Source organism: Watersipora subatra, chromosome 6 (assembly GCF_963576615.1).
Source record: "Watersipora subatra chromosome 6, tzWatSuba1.1, whole genome shotgun sequence".
In the NCBI taxonomy this organism is placed as follows: Eukaryota; Metazoa; Bryozoa; class Gymnolaemata; order Cheilostomatida; family Watersiporidae; genus Watersipora; species Watersipora subatra.
In genome coordinates this window covers 1,921,387-1,946,803 of record NC_088713.1, presented here as the reverse complement: position 1 = coordinate 1,946,803, position 25,417 = coordinate 1,921,387, and the positions used below count along the sequence as shown (strand labels likewise).

Sequence of the window (25,417 nt, the reverse complement as noted above, 5' to 3'; positions counted from 1 at the left end):
AGCAAACTTTCGTTTAGCACTTTGGTACGTAACAGAAATATGATTTGAAATGTATGTATTTTACAACTAGCTGTAAGCCCGGCAATGCCTGCAATTTTTGTTATTAACAATACAGACAACTAAGGGGCTGGTGCTCATGAACCAAATGCAGTTTTAAAATGGAGCCAGGTTAACTACCTGGTGAAGGAAATGGAGCAGTTGTGTGTGAAGTTTGGATAAACTTGACCAAGAAAATTGGAAAAATCCTAGCCTTAGCTTTAGCACATTTATGGCTGTCAGATCAACTTCCATAGCAGCTAATAAAATAATGTTAAGCAAATCTGTAGCTATAGCAAGTAGTTGGGTGCTGCCTTGTGGAGTGCTGCCTTGTGGAGTGCTGCCTTGTGGAGTGCTGCCTTGTGGAGTGCTGCCTTGCCAAATTAAAATAAAGCAGTTTTAAAAGTAAACCGCTATGACCAATTTTTGGTTTAGCTATCAATTTAAAAACTTCAAACTGAAATATTTTTTATAATTTATACTAGAACATATTTCTTTATTATTGAGTATTTCTCTTTTTAAACTGAAAATATTTTAGCCGTTTCTAAAACTTGCGGAAGGTAATATGCAGGAAAGTTTAGATTGACACTTTTTTATGTTTTTAGATTTGATTTGCTCTGCCTCTGTGCTTTCAATTTTTTGAGTTCCACAATCAGTTTGAGGTGTTTTTATATGTTTAATCAGTTGAAATTTAAGCGATTGCAATTTAAACTTAAGCATTCTGTAATTTCATAATATTATTTTTTCTTATTTCTACTCATTTGGAAAAACGGAAGGTACATCAATATAGAATGTGTATTTAAGTAATATCAGGCTGATATTCCACTAAGAAAAGCATTTTCATCAAAGAATGCTTTGCTAGAAGTAAAATCTGAATTCATGTAATTTTTAAAAAGTTTTTAAACATGTAGTAAGCAAAGTAATAAAGCTACTTTTTGTGAAAGACTACAAATGAACGACTTCAAATAAACAATTCATGAAGTATTTCAATTTTTTAAACTTTTCAAAACAGACAAAAGTGATTTAATGTATATAAAACTATTTATTTATTTTATTTATTTATAAAAATAAATAATTAATGTTGCAGCTTGGTGTGAAAATAAATTATAACCATTACTTCAAGACTACACTATGATAAGCTATGTAAGGTCCTTAAGTAAAACGGATCTTGTCACAGACCTGACTGTTTTACATCAAACACAGTGAAAACTTACATTTTTGTTGCCAGCTACTGATGAACACAATTAATCAGCTCTGATGTTATGTCCTCTTAGTATATTCTGTAAGCGGTACATTACTTCAAACCTCGGTTTCCGAGCATAATCCATTCCAGAAGACTTTTCAGAAAGCAGTTTATAGGAAAGTCAAAACTATTTTCTTCTACTATAGTTGGCGTAGATAATTTTAATTTGTTTAGTCTAGTAAACAACATCTTCTTTGCTATTTTACTCCATAAACTGTAAACATCTTTGCTAAGAGAGTGGATAATATGTAGAATGCAGTGATTATCTAATAAAAAATATATTATTAAACAAGGTTTTGGGTTGTACTCTACTGTATCTCTAGCAACTCCTACCCCAGCCTTGTTTACTCAGAGTACTGCGTACCGTATACCATAAATTAAAAAATATAGACACAGACTGGGTTTTACTTTAATACCTTACATGCTATTTAGGACCATGAAAAAAACAAAGTTTTGTGCGCTTGGTTTACTAATTGTAACATAGGCCTAAATACCAAGGTAGCCTTTTTTTAAATTATGATTTAAAAAACTTCTGATGATGGCGTGATTCTAGTAAGGAGCCTATAAAATAAAGAAGCACAGCAAAAACATTTATTTTCTATTATTTTGAGCAGTTTTAGCATTAAGTTTAGGTTTGGTCAGAAACCAAATTTTTGTGTGGTAGTTGAAGGCGAAAACATTTTGTAATTTGTTGGGTAAAATTCAATTTGGTTAAACAGAGACATTTGAATGCTGAGGTATGAGTCCATAGAAACAAAATAATGCTTCATTTAATTGTCGGTAGATGAGGAAAAGTCAATTTATATAAAATGCCATTTTAATAAAGTTTCTAATCAAATATCTGATAAAAAAAGTCTTCAATAAGCAATAATTACTCTCTTTGTTAATATTTTCTATTAAAAAATTTAGTAAACCTTTTTATTACTACAATGTGATAAGAAAAATGTCCTACACATTGTTGTATTGCTTAGTTTTTTGGTAAATTTCATCAACAAATTTAAGTTTAACAAACTATGTAAATTGACAATTATATTTTCATTAGTTAAACAATAGGCAGCACTCCGTCTCTTCTAATCAAGTTTGTAAATTCACGCATATCATAACAGTACGTAACACAAACTGGCATGTAATATATATAGCTATTTATTGAAAACACAAACAGGTATGTGGTATAAATATTTGAAACCTGTTAGTTACCTAAATCAAAAATATTTACAGATTTTCAATTTTAGCGTTTCTTAAAAAGTTTTTTGATATTTTCTGATAATTTTGCATTAATAATCTAGCTAAATTGTGTTCCAAATTATATTTCAAAGACTGACTCAGAATGTAAATTAGGAAAAGAACAACTAAGATGATCATTTTTATGAAATTGTTTTAATTTTTTTTTAATTTTGGTTTTGGCACAATTTCTTGTAACAGAGCAACTGTGGAAAAATTTATATGTAACATATGAATGCTGACCCTATAAAATTTCCTACTAGCTACATAAGGTTGTCATCAATCAATGTTTATATTTCACAAAATAAACTTGACTTATCAAAAAGTTGACACACCAAATTAATGCATCAAATAAAGCTACTAAGTCAACAAATTAAAGTACAGTATTCATGTTTATTACGTAATCAAGTACGTAAAAATACAAAAGGACAAACCCAAACTATTTTATTATATTAAAAGATTAATTTTCAAAGGCTTCAAGTTTTAATGGATTTATAATTTTAACAGGATTGTTCAGCTTAGACCATTTGAAAATTTGGAAGCCGGATAAACTATGTAAAACTTCTGCTTTTACAAAAAACCTAAGACACATCTTGACTTAAATTACCAACTTTTGTATTTTACCCATAACCATCAGCCATAAGCAATGGCGAGTAGACATATGGCAGTTCCGGATCATTCCTTTAGATTTATCAAGCACAAAACTCTGCAGTTATATAATCACCTTTGGTAACATTTAAAACATAAACTATTCCCTTACATAAAACAATTGCAGTTGTTCACACAATTCTTTGTAGGCTGAATTTGATCGAAATATAATGCATCACATAAAAAAGTTTTTTTAAGCCGCCATCTTTAATTCTTGCAAATTCGGTCTACAAAGTTTGCTCTTTGAAGGCTCGTGATTGTTCTTACAATATAATCGATTCACAGGGGCTGATAACTGCTAAATAAATAAATGGTTTCTAAACCTGAAGTGTAGTAATGCTTTTGTTAAAATGGTGAACTTTGCGGGTCTAGGCTATGGCAGATTTCATTTATTTAATCGCAGCTCAATAATATATATAAATATTTATTTTATTTTAACATAGAAATATTACATAAGCTGAATTACACATTTAAATAATATTTAGCAACCTTGTATAGTGATAACATCTATATGCTTGGCCTAATGTCAAAGCAAGTAATAGAATTGTCTCTCTTGGGTTACTTTTTGTCTGAGAGGATATTGAAATCCTGAGTCTGTGATTACTTTCTATTCAAAACCGTATACATTATATTTGAGAAAAAGACAAAGGATTACAGTTTTATTTTTCTATTTTCACTGAACATTGATGATTTAGTATTTTTTTATCGATCAACCTTTTTTAATTAATTGGAACAAAAGAAATTTTTTTTTAGTCTTTCGTGCTGTCCAGTAACCAAACACTGATAAGCAGCAGCACACTGTATACTCATATTCTGTAAAGTCCTATTCACTAAGTGGTTGAAATGGCAGCGCCCCTATACCTAATCATTTTAGCGATAAGAATAGAATTAAGGTCTAAGCACACTAGGCGATTTTATCGCGAGCGTCATGAGAAGGGCGGAGATAACACTGACGTGTGCCTAAACACACTTGAGCAATTCACTAGCGAATGATACAATGGGCACGCTCACAAACTGCCAATAAAATTCCGTATCATGAGTTTCTTCGGAGTTGTTAATAAATTTAAGTCAATATGGTGCCTTCTCCAGCTCTTGTTAATCTTACTTTCACCGATTGTACACTACAAGACGACATAAGAAAAAACGATTCTTGTATTTTTAACTGTAATATTTTACAATTTTTATATATATTTTATTTTGTAGTAGTTTTTTTATATTCAATATATTAAATGTTTACCATTGTCAAGATAGTCAACCTGCGCAACGATTGACTCCAAATGTTGGTTTCAACTCGAATTTTCTGTAATTTTTGTTTTTTATAGTGCCAGGACTGAGTGTGCTTTTATTAAATTTATGAACAATTCAGTGGTTGATCTGATGATGTTTCAATCATAATAAAATAGCAAATTGTCGCTGCTGCATGTTAGCAAACATCAATAAAAAATAATTACCTGCCATAAAATTGCCTTCTGGAAAAACCCAACCAATCGAATTGTATCTTGTTAGCAATAAAGTTATGTAGAGAAAGTCTAGCGTTATCGCTCTGCATGAGCTCGCTGAGCGGGTTCTAGCGCAGATTAGCACCACGCAGCGCGATATAATGCTAAATATCGCCTAGTGTGATTTCACCTTTAGGCTCAAGCATTACATATGGAGAAGGGTGTGTAAAGCCTGGTTCCCATATCGATTGCGAGACTCCGGCGGTAACTTGCACAGCAAAATGTTGGCGACATTAGGCTTGGTGGCATATATTCACATATAAGCTGCATCACTAAACATAATCGTGTAATCAAATAAAATATTTGCTCGCCATGCTGTTCCTATAATGGTGACCTTCTCCCGTACAATGCATTTCGGGAAGGTTTTCCCTGCGGCCTTTTTGCAAAATTTGTACAGCGCTAAACTATTGCGATGCCGCCTATTAGTGGTACCAGGCGCGTAGGTTCCTATTTAACTGCTAATAGCCTGCGGTGCTGTCTCCGGTGCTTTGCGACGACGTATATGGGAACCAGGCTTAAGGTGTCTTGTCAACGTCATTAATCATTTACAAATGTTTAGCTAATGCATAATGGAAAACCCAATCACAGGCTTTGTAGAACATTCTAGAGTGAGTCAATATTGCGAAAGATCCGTCTCCTGCTAGCCATTGAAAGTTAGTCATTCCTTAGCCGCACCTCTTTTATTATGAGTTGCTGGTTAAAAAATCAATATTAGTTCTTTAGTGATTGTGAGAGGCTTGAAGCGAGTGCGCCATATGTGACCATCGGTGCTCTGAACATACTGAAAAGCGTGAGTTTATATACACACATATATATATATATAGTTTATAGTGCTTTTGGATTCTCTTCGGGTAGTGGGTATGGGGTTAGGCACGCTCGAGGGATTTGGATTCATATCGAGTACCTTTAACAATTGCAATATAGTTTTGCTGTGATTTAGGCATGGCAGGTACACAACGACTGAGTCAAGGTATTTTAGCATCAACAAAAGCACAGTCTCAGATCTTTATTAATAGTGTAATGGTTTAGAGCTACTATAATCAAATGACTGTTTTGTAACAAGGACATTTGGCGTAAGTTACAATTGTTATAGTAGCAAAATATTGTTACGTTACAGTTGCATTGTTGCGAAGTTACAGTGATTTGCTGACATGTTATTGAGACATCAATCATTTGTTACCCATTTAGATTGCATGTAGAGAACCTTGAAGCACCCTTATAGTGACTTTGAAGTAACCATTTAAGGGATCATGTAGTTGGTTTTGTCAGCTAGTTTTTAATTCAGTGATTATTTTATATCCTAATGTCCTAGTTTTCTCAGTTTCATTTTGTCACCGAGTTGTTAGCTGTCTCATTTTCTGAATATTAAAAATTTGTCTTCAATAAAAAGTTGTTCAGTATCATACCGATATTGACAGGTGAGTACTTAGAGGTAAGTTCAGTTTATTGAATCATAACCTTATGCAATCTAAAGCAACAGGCATCTTCAGCTATGCCTCGCAACTTTTCCTTAGCTCTTTGGTGATCTACTGCAGCTACCATCGTTTACTATTTTACCTAGCTCTCAACTAGGCCCTCAGCAAAACCAACAGTTAGTGCGTAAGTAACTTTTTCTGAAACTTTACTAGCTCTCTATTGACCTAATAGAGCTACCATTCCATAGTTTCACATTTGATCTAGCTACCAATCAAGGCCTAATTTCAAGCAACAGTTATTAGTAAAGTAAATTTGTTTTTGAAAACTCTTCAACAATGGCTGGGTAGAGAGAGTGACATAAAACTACATGAAACCTACTTGTGGTGAGGGGACAAAGTATCAACTTAATCTGTACAGCTCTTATGAATCATTCATGCGTGGCGTGATATCACTGATCTTATCAATCATGTTGATGCAAGTTATACTAAACTGTTTAACATGTACTATCAGTGGCTGAGGTACAGTGTTAACTTAAATACTGGTACGGCTTATGAGAGATGATTATGAAACAGAAAACAGACTCGACAAAGTTATACAAACCCTGCAAGGTGAAAAGGGTATCTTCTACAGAAGTTCAGGCGCCGTGGTCTACCAAACAATGTTGCAATATTTAGTTCTAATTATTGTTGTAGTTCTATTCTGGCCACATAAACTAATAGTTCACAGGGTCTTCTGGCTAATTGCATTACTTTGGGCAAACCAACTAAGTTATTTGGCAGCAATGAAGTGCGTCAAAATATTATTTTAGCTGACCCATCATTGGCTGCTCACCTAAGGCTGCTGTCAACTTTTTTTTAGTATTTTATGATCCCGACAACCTACTACTATGCAAACCCTAATTTAAAAAAAATTATTTGTGGCAGCTTCGTTAACACAATGTGTATTTATTTAAAGCTTGTTCAAAGTTCAAAAATATTAGTCATGTTCTTTCTACTGTATTAATAATTTTTAAGAATGTATAACAGTTTTAAATCTTTAGTGTATATTTCTAGGACAACTTGTTCGATTATCTGTTTATTACATGAGATAGTTTTACTCTATGCTTAAGCTTTCTACAGATATAATAATGTGTAAGAAACCAAAGGAATAAATGTGTAGGAACAAGTGAGGCTAAGGCTAAGAGACTTTTGAATAAATTACAAGTGAAAGCTATACTATCGTTTTAGACTTTGAAACTAACAAATCATCAACTACAACTCCCTCCAACTACTTAAAAATAGTTCAGCTTTTCGAAACTTTGTTAACATTCATTTTTCTACTACCATCAAATAATTAAAACAATTTCTCGATGTATCACAATTTTCAATGATAATCCATAATACTACTTTTTCAGTTGGAGTTATGTACTGCCTGGGCAGGCAACTCCAATTTATGTGCATATTGGCGATCAGTTTTATTAGAAGATCAATTATGAGCTTTGGATGAAAGTTTCACATAAATGTTATTATAAGCTATAATAACAAATGTATATATATTTATTATAATATTATCTTATAGTCGGCCATTTCGACAATTACTGTTTTACGATTTAGGCTTTATTATTGACTTTCTATACAGCTCTGTTTTTCGTCTTCTATTGCTGTCTAATTTATTTAACTTTATGCTACACTTTGATGCATTTTTGTAACAAAGTTATAATAAATACCATATATTTATTATTTCAATATTATACAGTCATACCTCGATGTACAAGCTTTTTTGGACTGAGTTTGTATGTTAATTTATTTGCATTTCAAGGCACTATTTCCTATATTAAACAACTAAGCACAAATTAATCTAAAAGTTTATTATGGAAAAAACAGATCAACAGGATATTACAGTGGAAAGTGCGTTTTTAATTGTTATAATTCAGTACCTACACTAACAAAGTAAAAAATATTTAGTTATTATGGCCTGTAATAAAATGTAACATCACTATGTGCACTTTAGGATAAACAATAAAAAAATTTGAACAGTGGCTTTTGCCAGTAAACTTCTTTAACACTGGTCTTCAGATATTTTTGAAAAATAAATTTTTATATTGAAGAATGGAAGATCTGCATTTTGGTTAAATTGCAAAAATGATAGCATTTTTCTTTTGCAGCTGGTTTAACGAAACTAAAAATTAATAAATTTAAAAATTAAATTAATAAAAACTAAATTAATTTTTTTGTAGAATTATCTGATGATCTCAAAAAACTTTAAAATAAAGCTCAATGACAGAAACTCTAGATTTTGCAGCAACAATATCAAGTCTTATTAGTAGAAAGAATTTTGGCATGAAATAATTCAATCGAAATAACAAAACATATCATACTGAAAGAGTTAAGTTAAATCCCTACAGATCATCTCCAAGTCATTTATACAAGTAATTGCTATCACTGCTACACCCAATTAAGATCATTGAGACCATTTTTTTTGCATTTCACAAATTCATCGAAAAATGTCTTTCGTCAGATTTCAATCCGTAAAAGTTTGGGAATGTGTCAACTATAACTCAAAAGTAAAAATTTCATATAGCGAAGAAATCACATAATTTGGAAACTCAACCTAACAAGTCATAACAAGTAGTTCTAGTAAAATGTTTTGTAATATCTTAACATTTTGTTCTAGTGTAAATAATAGTAATAACAGCTATTGTGGTCTGATTGTGAATGAGAGTCATGAAACTGCAATCAGATGAAGTCTTCACATTGTGCTAGCCAGTATTTGTTAATTTTTCTATTGTGTTTGCAGTATTCCAGTGTTCTACATTTTACATTTGTGTTGAATAAGATTGGCTGTGGTTCCTAAGTGTATCTTATTCCCTAAAGACTTTAGGAAATGTCTCTTTATTGAAATGCATTTAGAATTCTAACCAAAAACCCTAAGGCTATGCCGCATCAGTCTAAAATATTAGTTCACAATATGAATTCTGCAAAAGCCTAACAAAGTAGTTTGTAGCTTAAACTATGTTTGATTTTGAAATAGTCTTATCACAAAAATGCTCCTGTCTAGTAAAATTGCAAAAAATATGACATCAATTCTTAATCAAAAGCATTTCAAGTTTAATTTTATTCTATGACAGGCGTTTTGGTTAAGAATTAGACTTAAAAACATGCACACGGTTATTCTCTCTAAATATAGAAGTGCTTAACACTTAGTAAAACGAAACTTTCCACCTAATTTCTCACCCCGTTTTAAAGTTATCTTCAGTTCATTTCATTTGTACGGTCTCCTTTAATGTAGCTCTAAATTTCAATTTATTTTCAATCTTTAATCAACCTATTTACTACAAAATATTAAATACAGTTCTGTAGTAAGTTTTACGCCAACATAATGCTGCTTTCAACTCGTAAAGGTCGTAAATCTGTTCACATGAATTAACAACAGAACAGTTAAACTGTGTGACTGCTTGTTGGTGATGCAGGAGTTTGTGAAATCAGGCAACTTACATGACCGAAGATTAAAAAAACTGTTTTCACATGGTTTGCAGAAACAAAATTAAAATTTTTCATTTGAGCTCTTTCAAAATGTCAACGAGCCATATTCTTTTATCTTTGCTATACACGTTTATAGGTGTCAACACGTGATGCAAATACTAAACAAGTTCATTAAAAGTTTTTTTAAATAATCAGAATGCTTATTAAAAAAAGTTCTTTAATTGCAATCGTAAGCTTGTAGAATGCGTTTTAAAAGTGAAGGAAGATAAAGTAAAGAACGATTAGTTCTTGTTATGATTATTTTTTATGAAAAAGTATCCCTCAAGAGCTTTAGTAGATCAGAGTTTTGTTTGCAAAAGTGCCAGACTCTCTTAATTTGATATTAGTTAAACCATACAATAAAGATTTGCTTTAGGATAAAAATTTCAACGCCATTCTATTTTCAACCTACAGAAATATCCTAAGATTTTTACCAACAACTATCTTTGCTATGTTTATCTTAGTTATGCTAAATATTTAGTATCATTGATGATGTCATAGCTTTCTGAGATATAAAGAAATTTCAACAATTGGCAGAGAAACTAGCTGTAAAAGAAAAAGAAAGGAACAAGTCTTACTCAGTATGGAACCAGAGGAGCCTTGGGGTCTGCGAGATGATGACACCAAATATCAACCTGTAACTGAAGACATAACAGGTATAGAATCTAAGTCTATATTTTCTAACCAAATGCTGAAACTTAGATTTGCAGAAGAAACGATTATAGGTTTGTTTTACTTAAGATAAACTTACAAAAAATTTTAGTAGATTTTATCAGAAAGTATTTATATTTTTCTATCATTCACAATTTTTTTATGTTTGAGGTGATCTGACTGTCGTGCTGTTTCAAAATTGATATTAACAAAACTTGATCACGGTTAAAACGTTTTGATTCTAACGAAGCGCAATTATGTCATCTATAGTTTTACTTTGGCAAAGAGACTAACAAAACAGTGAAAGAGACAGGCAACCAGTCAAATAGTCATGTCATTTAGCATATTTTTTCTGAGTATTTCAACCACGATCAAGTACTGTCAATTTTACATGTAATATTGAAACATCCTGGCAGTCAGACTCCCTCAAACATGAAAAAACAATTGCGAATGATAGAAAAACATGAATACTTTCTAATGAAATTTATTAAAACTCCATGCGAGTTCATTTGTAATGAAGAAACAAGCTTAGGTTGAAGAAAGGCCCCAACAATGTTGATACGTTATTAGCACATCAATATAAATAACTTCTGTCATTGCACTCAGTTGTTTTCTCATTAGCAAGCTAGTAGTTTGCATGTAAGTGCACTAATTTACAAGTCCTTTAGCCTAACTTTGTCAACACAAAGGCCTGCTAGCTTCTCACTATAGTTTAAACAAAGTCAATGCAATTCGCTGACATTTTGCTGCCTTATGTTTATAGGCCAAGCGGGTAAGATTTGAAGTTCCTCATCATCATTTGCTCTCTCGCTGTCCTGTTATGTTAAAGTGTGGCCAAGTCTAATCTACTAACGCTAAATCTAGTAACCATCTGGTAGTTGAAGTACATTAGGCTTGGCCAGTGTGTAGTTTTTCGCATATTGCACATTGTATAACCCTGTTTCCAAACTAGTTAGCTGCCAATAGATTACTTTTGGTGTTGTCAAGTTTGTAGTTTCACAGTTGCTGTCATCATATGTGTCACCTTTTCTATAAATTGTTCCCAAGATAGTCAGAATTCAATTCTAGCACTCGTTTAGTTAGCTTTGCTTGCTTTTGTTTGCAGCCTTGAGTAGCCCTTAGCCAAAATTGTAGCCATATACTTGTATATACAGAAAACCTATTAAATTTAGTTCAAATTTAAATTGAATTCAAGTTAAACCTAAGATAAATTTTAATTTTATCCAAATTTAATTTGAGTTCAGTTAAAATGTAACTTTAATTAAATTTTAAATTTGATTTTAATTCAATTTAAAAGTATTTATTATGATATTTAAAAGTTAAATATAACGAAAGTTTAATTTTAATTTGATTTTACTTTGATTTTTATTAATTTTAAATATATTTTGAATCTAATTTAATATTGCTTTAATTTTGCTTTAGGCTCAGTTTAAATATGACTCCAAATATTTTCTTATTTTATGATCAAATTATTATGAAACGCTTCATTCAAAATTGCTTGATTTGATAGTTGTCTGATAAAATGGATTATCTAAAATTAACAGCAAATGCTAAAATCAGATTTAAATATTATGTATGATGCTATTTTTCTATTTATTTTAATTTGGATGTATCATCGTGAAAATGTTTTTCGCTCAAAGATTAGTCAAGCATTCTAAAAAGTTCATTTTGCTAATTTCCAATTTCGTTACAATACTATTTATCAATTAAGGTCACGGCCCCTTTAGTAATATTTATAAAGTATATGTATATAAGTATTATTTCCAAGTTGTAACCAACACAAAACTTGGATCAGAGGGTTCATTTTGTTTATTGTATCAATCTATTATATTTGTTAATAATTCTATTTCATGCAGATGACGAGGGAAACCTTTTAGAGCAGCAAGATATGGAAGGAAATTACATGAAAGAGTTGTCAAACGGTTTGGAGACTTTAGGTGAAAGGAAGCGGGGTAATTTTTCCTATGGTAAACTAATTATAATAAATTAATTATGCTAAATCTTTATATTATGATAGATTAATTAATTATGATGATTAGTTTATCAACCATAATTATAATTAATTAAGATAAATCAAAATTACTGATACATATAGTCAGTTCTGAAGTGTATGGTGATGCTGGGTATGATTAGCGTGAGTTCTCAGATGTTTAGTTTGTGTCAGTATTACTCGTTGGTGTAGGGTTTATGCAACTAAATACCTTGTGTAGTTTTTTTCTAAAAATTGTATTATACTAATATTAACAGAAATATCACAATATTTTATTCATAAATAATGCTACATGTATTTTTAGTTGAAATTAAAAAACAAAATAAAAATGTTTTGTAAATGTTTATTCTAACTCTAATGTAGTTATCAACAGTTTTTTTCTAAGTTCTTACAGCTTATAAAGATGTCTTCAACGTGTTCCCTAAATGTTTACTGCATTTCAACAAAGCATTTACAGATTCAATCTTTACTATGTTAAAAACAGTGTGTGTATGTCTGTATCTCCATTTGTCCGGAAACCGGGTTAAGAATAAAAGTAAGGAAGTAGTTTTCATGGGTTTCAAACTCACTTCCGCGAGCTGACACTCTATCACGGGGGCTAATCGGCAGCCTCCTAGCATTTTAGAATAACTGAATTTGCTTTCTGTGCTTTATGTCAGAAAAAATAAGCTGAAATAATATAGATGAAGTATGAAAAGAGCTTTTTTATTGATAACTTTCCACGGCACATCAGACCATCTCGATTAGAAGTTACAAAAAATATTAACAATTAAAAATAAAATATTTAATATTTTATCAAAGAGTGATTAAAAAAGTGCATTTTTAAAATGAAATACATTGTATTTATTTACCTCTTGCCAGATAAAATTTTTTTATTTTTTATTTTATGTGTTGCTGGTGAATTTATTATTTATATACAACTAGACATATGAAACAGCAGCACTAAGGTTAAAATTTCAATCATGTTTATGCTGGCATTATTTTTCATCTGTAAGCCGCCCCAAAAAAGTACCAAAACAGGACCTGAGTCAGAAAAGACGTTGACCTACATTGTATATTTTTCTATTTTACCTTATATTGTAACTACATGGCTCATGCACATCACAAAAATTCATTGCTTTTTACTAGCCAGCATATTATGGTATTAGAGTCAACATGGAGTAATTTGAATGAATCTAAAATATTTGGAAAAGTATTTTTTATGAAGCAAAAAAATGCCTTTTTATTAGAGTTCAATCATATGCTCATTTTGGAGAAACTAGGCTCTAACAAAAAGGTTTTGTATTTGTATCTCCGACCTTTTTTCATAATATTAAAAAATTATGGCAGCAATTATTTTAGCAATTTTTTCATATTTTTAAATTTGAAAATAAATTTTTTTTAGTTAAAGTTGCAAATAATGGACAACCAAACTTTTAAAAGCATTAAAAACTTTTTAAAAATTTCAAGAGTAAAATTACACAGCTTTAATCAATGGCCAATCAGCTTCAAGCAGAGTTTACAACGATCAAGAGAAAATGACTCCAAATACAAAAGTGGTTCGTCGAGGTGTTGTGAATATATCTGCTACAATTTGCTAGTGTTAAAGTGTCATTGTTAAAATGTCCTGCAAACAGAATATGGTGTCTAGGTTGGAAAGTTTGAAATTTTGAAAAAAGCAGAAAGCAGCAATCACGTTAGGATTGGATTCACAGAGCTTGTAATGCTAAAACAAAAGCGTGATAAACTGCCAAGCTAGGAATGCATCAGCATTGGAAGCTCTGACAGGTCAGTGTGTCATACTGCAGAGATAGGACTGCATCCGTGTTGGAAGCCTTGCTACAACAGCGCGTTACTTGTCAAAACAATTTATAAGTAAATTGTTTGACAGGTAAGGACAGCATAGGAAACTTAGAAAAACTCAGAGAAACGGTAATCTCTCCCCGCTGCTACAAACAGCATAATAAACGATTTATTACCCATATGCTATCATGTATCAAGCATAGTAGCCGTCTAACCATTACAGCCTATGAAGAGATATTAACAAGCTTGTCTATATATGATGTCACCACTACACATAAAGAAGATGTATGGCCATATGCTAATCAATTATAGGGACAAGCGCAAGCAAGGACATGTTTATATCGAAACATCAACCAGTCATAAACAAATCGAATATTTACAACACATTTTATAGATATAGCTTATAACATCATTTATTATAGATAGTGTGACTTTGTGAAATCATAATATAATTATGCACGAATTTTAATGTTTTGAAAAATAGAATTAATGTAATGAATTTAGAATAGCATGTAATATGAATATCTCTTTTGCTTTATGTAAGATAAATAGTTAGATCTGCCTCAGGATTAGTATTATAGCAAAATCCCGTTTTTATAAATCAGCTATGGTCGGTTTTCAGGTTATGGCCAATCTTGTACAAATTATTGATTTAGTTTAATTCACAGGCATATCGCATCGTCATTGAATCCCATCAGTTGTCAGCTGTCAAGGCGTCAAATATCAAATGTCAGAAAGGAACGCTGGCTGACATCAAAGACACAAGAAATAGACAGTACGAAAATTTTGTAAGAATCCAGTGACATTTGACACTAATCCGAGAATAAGTATATAAGGAGGAGCTGGCAGCGAGCCAAAGCAAAGAGGATCTGGCAGTGAGCCAGAGACAGCAACTTGGCAGCGAGCCAAGTAGCAAAAAGAGGGCACATAGAGAGAGGCTAATATAAGCCAAAGGAGCCTGCAGCAAACAGCCTGCAGAGGATCAACTCATTAAAAAGGAAACACAGCAGACGCAGTTTACCCCAAGAGGCGGAAAGCCAGGAAATTATGAAGCCCAGAGAGAAGAGTTTATTCAGCCCCCTGCCAGCAGAAGGAGCTGTCACTACACGCCTCATCACTACACGCCTCATAGACACACGTAACTATTGAACCTAGAAAGGCCATAACTAATAGGGCTAAGTATACCAGCGTATTGTTATTTTGCTTTGGCTAGTGTGTATTGACAGAATTACTGTTATTTTTTTATCTTCTAAAGGAAATAGAGTTTACAGACACTTGAAAACAAACCACTGGCAGCATTATTGTTGTCTATTAGAATAATTGCCTACAATTAGTAGTAGGCATTGCAATATCAATACTACTTGTTGTGAACTTTGATACTTAGGCTCATCATTGCAACAGCTCGTTACTGTCAAAACAAATTGCAAGGAGAACCATAGGATTGCCCATCTCCTTTGATTGAGTTGTTGTTTCAGTTTGGCCTTATAGCAACAGTCTGATTTTGTGGGCAGGTTTGCCACTTTGTCTGTGGTCAAAATTTGTTTTGGGAGAAATTGAACTCAAGGTCCAGAGGCTAACCTTTACACATAAAACCATAGAACCATAGTATTATTACAATCAGAGGAAACAAACAAAAACAATACATTTCATATTATTATTTAAATATCAAATAATTATTATCTTAGTGTTAAAAGATTAATTGCAAATCATATTTCAAATTAAATAATATATATTATATAAATTTAAAATTTCTCCCTTGAGACAATGGTACAACTGAAGTTAGTTTTGACATCTTTGGATACAACATTTTTTAATTTGAAGTTAGAAGTCACTAAACTATGATTATGAGAATATTAGAAATTTTCAACCATTTAGATCAATTTGTTAAAACAATTAATTTAAATGAATAATTTTTATACCAAATTAATTTAATACGTCAAAGTTTTTTTTTGGTCATCTATATAAACTTTTTATATCTTCTATGAAGTTAAATTTTATACCTGTAAACTTTAGCGGACTAACATGTTTCTTAGAACGGGATAAATGCAAGCTGTCTATGCTGAACTAGAAGCACATTTTGGAAAGCTCGAAGCGTAAATAACTTGTTTCATTCTTTTTCTGCAGAGACATACAGATGTGACAGATGTGATTTCTCTACAGGAGACTTCATGAACTTTATCACTCATAAAAATGCTCACACGCAGAGAGAGAAACACGCCGCTTCATTCTTCACATGTGGTAAGTGTATAGATATGTATACTTGTATACACTTACAATCCCTATATTTATGTATAGATGTTGTCGAGTAACATATTTATCAGCACATACTTTGTTTTACAGAATGACAAATTTAACTAGTGCATAATTTTTAGTATAGAATGACATATTAAACTCGTAAACATTTGGTTTTATAGAAACAAATATTTGAACAGTAAATAATCTGTAGGATAAAATGACATATGAACCGCAAAATAACTTGTTCTACAGAATGACATATTTAACCAGTAAACAACTTGTAGTACAGAATGTCATAATAAACTAGTCAATACTCTGTGTTACAGATTGACAGGTTAAATTAGTAAATAATTTTTAGTGTAGAATAACATATTTAACCAGTAAATACTTTTTTAAATGAAAATTAATTTTTTGCTAAATTCCATCATTCTCTATTACGTCTGACACAATGCTAGATTAAATTTGGTTCTTCCAGCTTTTTGAAACATCGTTGCATTTTACCAAAGGACCAAAATCATGAAAGATTTTTCTGGCAGTTTTCTCACATACCTATTTATAGGTTTTATGGAATTTTAATTAATTGTCGTGGTATCATTTAACTGTCACAGTTTGATTGAAAAATTTATCTCATCTTTGCAAGTAATTTTTAAAAAACTGCTGCAACAAAAAGGTACCTTTCATGATTTTGATTTTTTATTAGAAGTTATTATAAACTATTCACAAAGTGTCTCGGCGTAACTACATTCTGAGCTAGACACTGACAGATGGTAAGAGAAGGTATAAAGCAGCCTACATGGGAGACAGTAATAAATTCAAAGCCATAAAACAATCATTGTCAACAGGGAAGGCTGCATCAAAAAGAGCCACCAAAAATTGGCTTCAATTTTTTTTTCAAACAGCTACTCTATACAAGTATATTTAATAATATATATTTTAACTGCTTTGTGACTTTATTAAAATGTTTAACTAAAACTGAACGATTGACACTTGAAGATAAGTGTCATTTAGTTTCATCTTCAAAGACTGGTATGAAAATTATCTACTCTAAAACTTCCAGCTTGTACAAGAGGAAACACGTGTCTAGACTTTCATGGCTTCTGTATGCTAAATGTCTGAGATTGTTTTTTCATGAGAATTTAACTGTCCTAACTTTAATTTCAACTGCATAAAAACAAGCTATAGAAAATGCTGTTCAGCCAATAGGAGTTGAGTGCATATTAAATTCAGCCAATAGGAGTTGAGTGCATATTAAATTCAGCCAATAGGAGTTGAGTGCATATTAAATTCAGCCAATAGGAGTTGAGTGCATATTAAATTCAGCCAATAGGAGTTGAGTGCATATTAAATTCAGCCAATAGAAGTTGAGTGCATATTAAATTTTAAACAAAAGATTAGTTTTTTTAGATTCTCAACAAAGATTAAGTTTTACAAAAAAGTTTTGGAGAAGCTAAATATAAGGGCTTAGGCAGATTTACCTATAAGTTACTATAACTGCCTTTCGAGACGGTTGAACAAATTCAAATTCCAAATAAAGTTTTTAATTTTCTTCAAAAGGATTAACTAAACTTTTTGTAATGAGTTTTTTTTCGGCTTTTACTATTTTGTTAAATTATTATGTCTTAAAATATGCATTTAAAAATAGAACCTAAGTCTTGCTGTCGTTGTTTATGGTTGGCAACGTTTAGCATCGGAATATCAGAAAGTTAATTATTGGTCAAGTAACTTGTTTGGCTTGTCAGCTGATGGCTCAAATGCCATCAACAATTAGTTTTAGCTAGGTTTTTCCAAGTGCCTAGCGCATTGTATTGTGTATTGCTCATAACTTTGCAGCTCTTACACTGACTACGGTGAGTGGTTTCATAGAGTAATTTTTCATAGAGTAACACTAGCAGTGATATTTTAATTTTCTTGTGTAAAATTCTCAGACTTTTTACAACTTTGTTAGCACCTTGTTCTGTACTTAATCATTTGAGCCAGTATCTTTGTTCTTTGTCAAAAATAAGAAGCATTAAAAACTTTTATTAGATTTATCTAAATATGATTATAATTTGATGATATTTATTAAATACTGGTAAAAAAATTCCATCAATACACAGCAAATGTCACCAAATATAAAAAAGTGAGTTTCACAGTTCTTAGGCTGAAACCATAAAAGTTTGTGTAGTTTTAAAAGCTTTTAAAAATATTTACAGTAGCATCATACATGTATCTATGGAAAATATGTTCATCGCCATTTTATGACTCAAAATAATTTATGAAATTGCGGTTAGTATCATTTATTTCTTTATTTGCATTGCAATCATCTATGACATACCAACATTCGTCTTAATAAAATTGTCATTATTACAAAGGAAGTAAACAAAGGTAAATTAAAACAGTAAAAGATGGAGGTGATATGTCTGGTCTAGTGCCCATGCAATGAGTAATTTAATTTGGTTCACGCTGTTACATAGAAACAGCATTTGTAAACAAACCCATGCGGATGCCGGTATTCCGGTTGTCAGGGTTAAAAGGACTAAAATGCTGAATGAATGATTAAATTTTGTACTTATTCACTTTATTGTTTGAAAGTAGTATTAGTAGCATTAGTACCCTAAAACTTAGAAAAAGTTTACGCTAAACAGAATTTTTAAAAGTTACACCGCATAAAATCTTAAGGTCAGCTGCTTGGGGTAAGAAAAGATCATAGACAAGAAGGTTAGAATTAGGTATTATTTTAGATAGTGATGATCTGTTACTTTATAGTTCTGCAAACACAAATGTCAACACATATCTTTAAACCAGTAGCATCATGATAAGTACTATATCTGAGGGTATATTAGTGTTATATTCTTTTTCTACAGGAATGTGTGAATTTGCCACACCAAATCCACATCATATGTCGGAGCACATACAAGCGCATGTGATAAAAGAAAACAATGAAAACATCATGGTAGCTTCTGAAAAAAGGACAGCAAGGCAAAAAGGACTTGAGGTGAATGAGGGTTTAACAAAGTTTATTGAAAGTGACGTTGAGCAAGAACCGCCTCTGCTGATAACAGAAGTAAAATCGGCAGCACCCGAAAGTCCCAAGGAAAAGACTATCACTATAAAACGTGTTAACAGTAACAATTATGATCTGGCTCCACCACAGGATATTGAAATCACAGCTCATAGTACAATAGAAGTTTCCAGTATTTCGCCCAAACATTCTAAAAGTAACCATCATAAAAATTCTAATAGTGAATCAGAAAAGTCTCCTAAAGTTGCTGCCAGTGTAGGAGAAACTCCGACATCCGCAACAAGCTCACCTGCAAAAGAAGTGACTGAAGGCGATACGAATCAGCCCTTAAAATGGGTGAGTATCACAGATGCAGTAGCTAAACCGCCATCAAAATCTCTTGATCTGTCCTTCAGTGCTCAAGAGAGCGCAAGCTCCATCGCAGATGAGTCTTTGATTGGCTATCTGGAATTGCGTCGCATAAAGCCAAGTCTTCCAACTGTACAAAATCAAGAAACACCTAAAAAGTTGGCTGCTCCAATATCACAGGTTAAAGTTACATCTATTAAACCTTTTCCAGAGCAGAATTTTGCTTTTTCAGCTTTTCGCAGCACTTCGTATAAGCCAGATAAGCCAGTGGCATTCAAGTTCTTTAGTGACAAAAACCTAATAATTGCTACTGATAAAGGAGTAAAAGTGGTCAAGGAAGTTTCAGATGCCTCAAAAACTTTAATCAACTCTGCCAACTTGCCAAAACAACAACCTACCAAAAAAGAAGCTGCTGGAAAAGTAAAACCTTCCAGTCTAAAAGCTAAAGCTGGAATCACCGAGACAGAAGAGGAAATTATACGATTTACTAGAAAGAGTATCGCAACCAGTAAAACTCCAGTTGCGCCTTCTCCCTCTAAAAAGCCAAAAATAGAGACAACTAACAAGGAGAGCAATTTGACTGATAAAAAGAAGCCCACAGTCACTGAAAAAACGTGCGCAGACAATGCTCCCGCCACAAGAATAACAAGAAGTACCAGACTTGAAGCAAATTCTTTTTTGGAGGCATCTCCTAAGGTAGAAAAGACTTCAGCAAAGGCTCCTGAAGAAAGCACTTCAGTAGTTGCTACATTTACGTCTGATGCTGCAAGCACCTCAAGCAGTCAAAGCATTTGTCACTCAGAAGAAGGGTTATCAAGTGTCTCTTTGCAGGCTCACAAAAAGCCTAAGAAAGATTTTTTACTTAGATACCAGAATGAGATGTACAGAGAATCTGCCAATGCGAGTCCAGTAACAACTGAACAAAGTGAAAGCAAAGAGTCGTTGAGTAAAACAGCACCTGCAAATGAAAATGACAGAACGAATCTTTCAAAAACTTCGCTAACAGCAAGTGAGCAAGATTTAAAACAAAATGGTGTAATTGATCTTGTTATGCCCTCTTCAAAAAATCTTGCTAGGTTTCCAAAAACAAAAAGCCTCACAGTTGGCTCAAATGTTCCAGCCGTCAAAGAAGCGCAACCCACAGAGGTTGAAAATGGTCATTTCTGCAAGATCGTTCTTTCTCGCTGTTCGGTTATAGACAAAATGGGATCTTCGACGCCAGATTTTGCTCTCAAGCTTCAAACTTCTTTGAGAGATTGCTGGAAGAAGATGCAAGAAAACAGTGCTTGGAATGAAAAGCAAGAAAGTGATTCAGTGATTCAATTTAAACCCCCAAAAAGAAAACTAATCGAAAAAACCGGATATGAGCTATTAAAAAGAGAGAAAGTTTACAAATGTGAGTTTTGCGATTTTTCGACAAAGGAAAAAAATGCTCTTTTCATTCACTCTAATCTGAAGCACTCGGAAGAAGAGAGAATGTACCTCTGTGATGAATGTGACTACATAACATCCAGACACTCAAAATTAACCTCTCACGTAAAGGTGCATCATCAAGCAGCTGCACCAAAAGTTGAAAATGTAGAAAAACAAGGCAACAGTGTTAAAAACAGCCACAGCTTTAGCAAGGATGAGAAAACATTGAAAAAAGTTCCAACAAATGTCAACATGTCAAGCAGAAAAAGTTCTCGCTCTCCATCAGCCAACAGAAATAGTTTAGCGCGACAGATTATTCCCTTGAGACCAAAACGAAGCCGATCCGCCAACAATCAGCGATCATATGCTTGTAAACAGTGTTCTTACAAAGGAAGCACCCGCTATAGTCTTCGAGTTCATATGAAGTCTCACAAGCAATCAGACAAGCAATACAGCTGTAAGCATTGTCAATTTTCCGCATCTAAATGGGCAAACTACATCGATCATCAGTACACGCATAAATCAAGCTCAGAGCTGTCATGTTTCCATGCACAATGTGGGTTCAAGACCTCCAACCCTCAGGTGCTCACAAGTCATCGGCGACTGCATAAAGTAATTCCACAGTACAGCTGTGAGAAGTGCAACTATACAACATTTCGTAAAGACCTCCTAAATAAGCACTGTGTGAAGTTTCATTTGGCTGATCCAAAAAAGACTCAAAAAGATCTTAGCTACCGCACCACAAGTGCATCTTCAAAGAAAGAACAGCCTTTCAAATGCGTGATTTGCTGGTATTCTGCCCGGGAATCTAAAACACTCGCTAAACACATGAAAATACATGCCACGAAAAAGCGCGCAAAGTATCGATGTGATGCATGCAAGTTTGGAGCAAACCATGAGCTTCTCCTAAAGAAACATATTGGAAACTCAAAGAAATGCAAAAGTTTGATCAGTTGTAACGAGTAAAGCGTGATAGGGTATTTCTTCGTTGCACTTTACAATTTATATCCCTTGTTATGTCACTTATATAAACAGACTTGCACACAATATTCCGACCGAATTCTTTTTACAAAGGCCAGTAACGTTTACGTGTTTGTCGAATTTGTATTAGAATGACGACTGCTATGATATCCAAAACTCTATATGTTCATTAGTCTTTAGTTTAACCAGAGTGTGCTAATGTTAGTTTAGTGCTAAAACCCAAACTTGTGTTGCTATAGTAGTTACAACTTTTTATTATATCTAGGATTTGCCATAGAGTACAGCAGAAAAAGCGATGCTTGACGCTTTTAACTGATGTGAATATTTTAATCTTTTTTGTATTTATGCGTTCCAATGATTATTGTTTGTCTTTTGAATAATTTAAAAGCAATTATGAAATAGCATTTATTAGTTGGGTGTGAAAAACTTACTATATTAACTGACTTCCTAAGTAGGCTTGCATGTGCACAACTGAATGTAAATTCCTGACACAATCAATTGATTCATTCTTTACGCTATGATGAACTTTTGATTAGTATTGGAGAAAGGTTCCCATCAATGAGGTAAGATGTTAAATACATGTCTTCAAGCTTTCAGTAATGTACCTTTTTTTTTTAATTATGGCTGTTGAAAATGCCACAGATCAAGATTGAAAAGAGTTTAGTTATTAGTTGTCTGTGACTACTAATTGATCTATATATAGTAACCTTTATTTCCAACAGCAATCATTTGACAACAAATATAGTTTCAGTGGTTGCATTATGCCTTGACTCCAATATTGATAGCCTCAGGTCTAATAAATGATACGAATTCCGATAAGACTCACAACTATTCCATACACATGTAACCGCATCAGGATGCTGTAAAATAGCTAAAATTAGCTCTCGGTGCCCAAATGGCAAGGGCAAGCTAGGTTGACATAAACTTCAACAGTCTGTTGGACATTGTAACTTCACACCTGTTGCAATACTCAATAAATGTTCTATCTGAATTAAATTTCTATTAATTTTTGTTAAAAACATCCAGATCATCTGTCACAGCATCTAAACTCCCTTACAAATATAGATAGGTTTTGTAGATGAGATAGATCGTTACTTTTGTAGACATTGCTGACAATCCTGAGAACAAATGTTAAACTTTTGAATGTTTGAATACTTTGAGACAGTCATTGCTTGTTCTGTATAAACCTTGCTGGTTTATTTCACAGAAACCAACTTCAAGACATTGTAGATGACACCCTTATATACACAACTAGGATAAAAACCTTACATATAACCCACAGAATATTTTGTTAATAACAAAGTAGCACAGTTATCCTCAAGCTAAAAAGCTATAGCAGGCTTTGCTACATTGGCTAGAAAGCTGTTCATATAACATTGCTTCATTGAAAAAGACTTGTGGTCCAAAAATATTACTGCAAACTTACGTACATATAGCACAAAATCCATACTAGCTCAGCAATTATTCAAAATAGGACAAAACTTGATATATTAAAAATGATATTTCCCCAAACAGCAAAAAAACTTTCCAATTTCTTCGTATTCTATGTTTGCTGGCAGAAATAGTAGAAGTGAAGCATAGGCATTTGCAAGCATCTGATCTTCATGAAAACACAAATACTGTAGGTTAGAACTGAAGTTCTATGTTTATAATTACAAAGAGACAGGACACCAGTAATAAAATTCTCTTACAATATAATATATATATATAATAAATATAATATATATAATAAAATATATAAATCTTATACATATATATATTAACATTTTTGTAGTTTTTTCAATGGCTTACAAACAACACCTAGACAGTCCTTATATGGCTTAACTTGTTGTAATATCACTTTGTTGTAACATTCAATAAATTTATAGGAAACTTAAATCTTCAATAATTTTATATTCGCTTTCTTAAAACCCTTTTAGGCGTTTCGCTCCAAATTTTTTATCAATTAAGATTCAAAAGACAATTTATGTTGTTCAAGTTTGTTAAATCGTTGATATCACTGTTTATATTGAGGTATTATATCGACTCTCAACTGTTGAAGAAACTTTTAAGAAAAAAAATATGTTCACTTATACTAACCCGAAACTGTAAATAAAATTGAAACCATCATAGAAGTTTACAATTTGATTCAACATTTTAAACTTCAAATTCAATTTTAGCTTTGATTGGATGCCTCATTATTTCTTCATAAATGTATTGATATAGTTGCTTGAGTGTTTGTAGCAAACAACAAATTTGGGAGTTTCCTCAAATTAATAATTAGTGCAAAATTTATTAGCAAGAATTGCCCAAACGCTGTCATCAGAGCAAACCATAATATTTTCCAATCGGTTTAGGGTCCTTATAGCTGATTCCTCTGGTGATCCTCAGCTTGGTTTGTAATCCCATCAACACCAACTTCTAATAACTCACGGTTTTTTATTCAGATTCTTAAGAATTGGTACAAAATTAAATTTGCATAAAAGTATTACGTTTTAAGATTAGACAATTTATATCGTAGATTTCTTCTGCTATCATCTGCTGCTCACCAAGTTTATTGTCTGCTCCAACTCTCACACCGTTACCCAGCAATCAATGTTACTCGAATTATTAAACCCCACAGCATTCTGAACTGATCAGTTTAATCTGAACTTATTGCGTGGATGCAGAAATACATGACGAGAGAGCAAAGTTAACACAACTACAAATATGGTCTAATCTAATCTTAGTGGGGCAGCCAAGGTATGTTTTTTAGTCATTGAAAAGAACTTTATGTCCCATATACCACTGGAAAACTGAGAGCTCATTGATTTTAAATCTGCAAGTAACTTTTTTGCACCAGTGGTGTATAAAATGCTACAGGGACGGAAACGGGGTAAAAGGAGGTTTGTATGCTTTCTCACTGTAGCAAATATCAAAATGTTAGCATAAATACCTTAGTAACTGTCAATTCAAATCTGTTCTTTTTTATGCCTTATGCTGAACATATTGTTGGCTTTGTATACCCAAATTTTCAACTCTACATCACTGTATGATCAGAGGTTTTTTGGGCGATTTTCAGGAGCATGTCATATTTTTGCAAGATTTTTGGGTTTGCACATCAGCCATTTCCTTTCAATCATAAGTGAGCTTCTGAAAATTATATATCATGATGACCAATGTGTTTAAGTTTAGAATGCTAAATTAGCTTTTTCTGAACTTAATACTTCTGAGAAAATTGACGCATTTTGTATGTTATGTCTATTTCGGAGTTATCTACCAAATATGTATTATCTATGTTTTTGTGCTACCTGATGCATTCAAGATCCACATCTAGATCAGCTTATAAAACTTGTACTGAGATATGGCGTTTTAGCTAAGTTATTGATAAAATACAAGAACTAACAGAATAAAATAACTGCCTATTATCAATATAATCATTAAATTAGGACTAGTAGTCATTCGGTGGGTCATGGTCGGTCTCGTTCCTTGTTT

At 32.5% G+C, this 25,417-nt stretch overlaps 1 protein-coding gene across 3 annotated transcripts in view; it reads left to right on the top strand.

Annotated features, from left to right (window-relative positions):
• Positions 1 to 22,721, top strand: part of LOC137398491 (uncharacterized) — a 28,011-nt gene extending 5,290 nt beyond the window's left edge. The window contains exons 1-5 of one of the 3 annotated variants that reach the window (XM_068084603.1): positions 5,382 to 5,437; positions 10,101 to 10,219; positions 12,071 to 12,181; positions 16,111 to 16,224; positions 19,065 to 22,721. In XM_068084603.1, the coding sequence (XP_067940704.1) occupies positions 10,147 to 10,219; positions 12,071 to 12,181; positions 16,111 to 16,224; positions 19,065 to 21,949 (3,183 nt within the window). In that variant the 5' untranslated portion in view covers positions 5,382 to 5,437; positions 10,101 to 10,146 and the 3' untranslated portion in view covers positions 21,950 to 22,721. Of the gene's footprint in view, positions 1 to 5,381; positions 5,438 to 10,100; positions 10,220 to 12,070; positions 12,182 to 16,110; positions 16,225 to 19,064 lie in introns of those variants that run through there. The other 2 variants (XM_068084604.1, XM_068084602.1) reach the window with 2 other exon arrangements.
• The last annotated feature ends 2,696 nt before the right edge of the window (positions 22,722 to 25,417 follow it).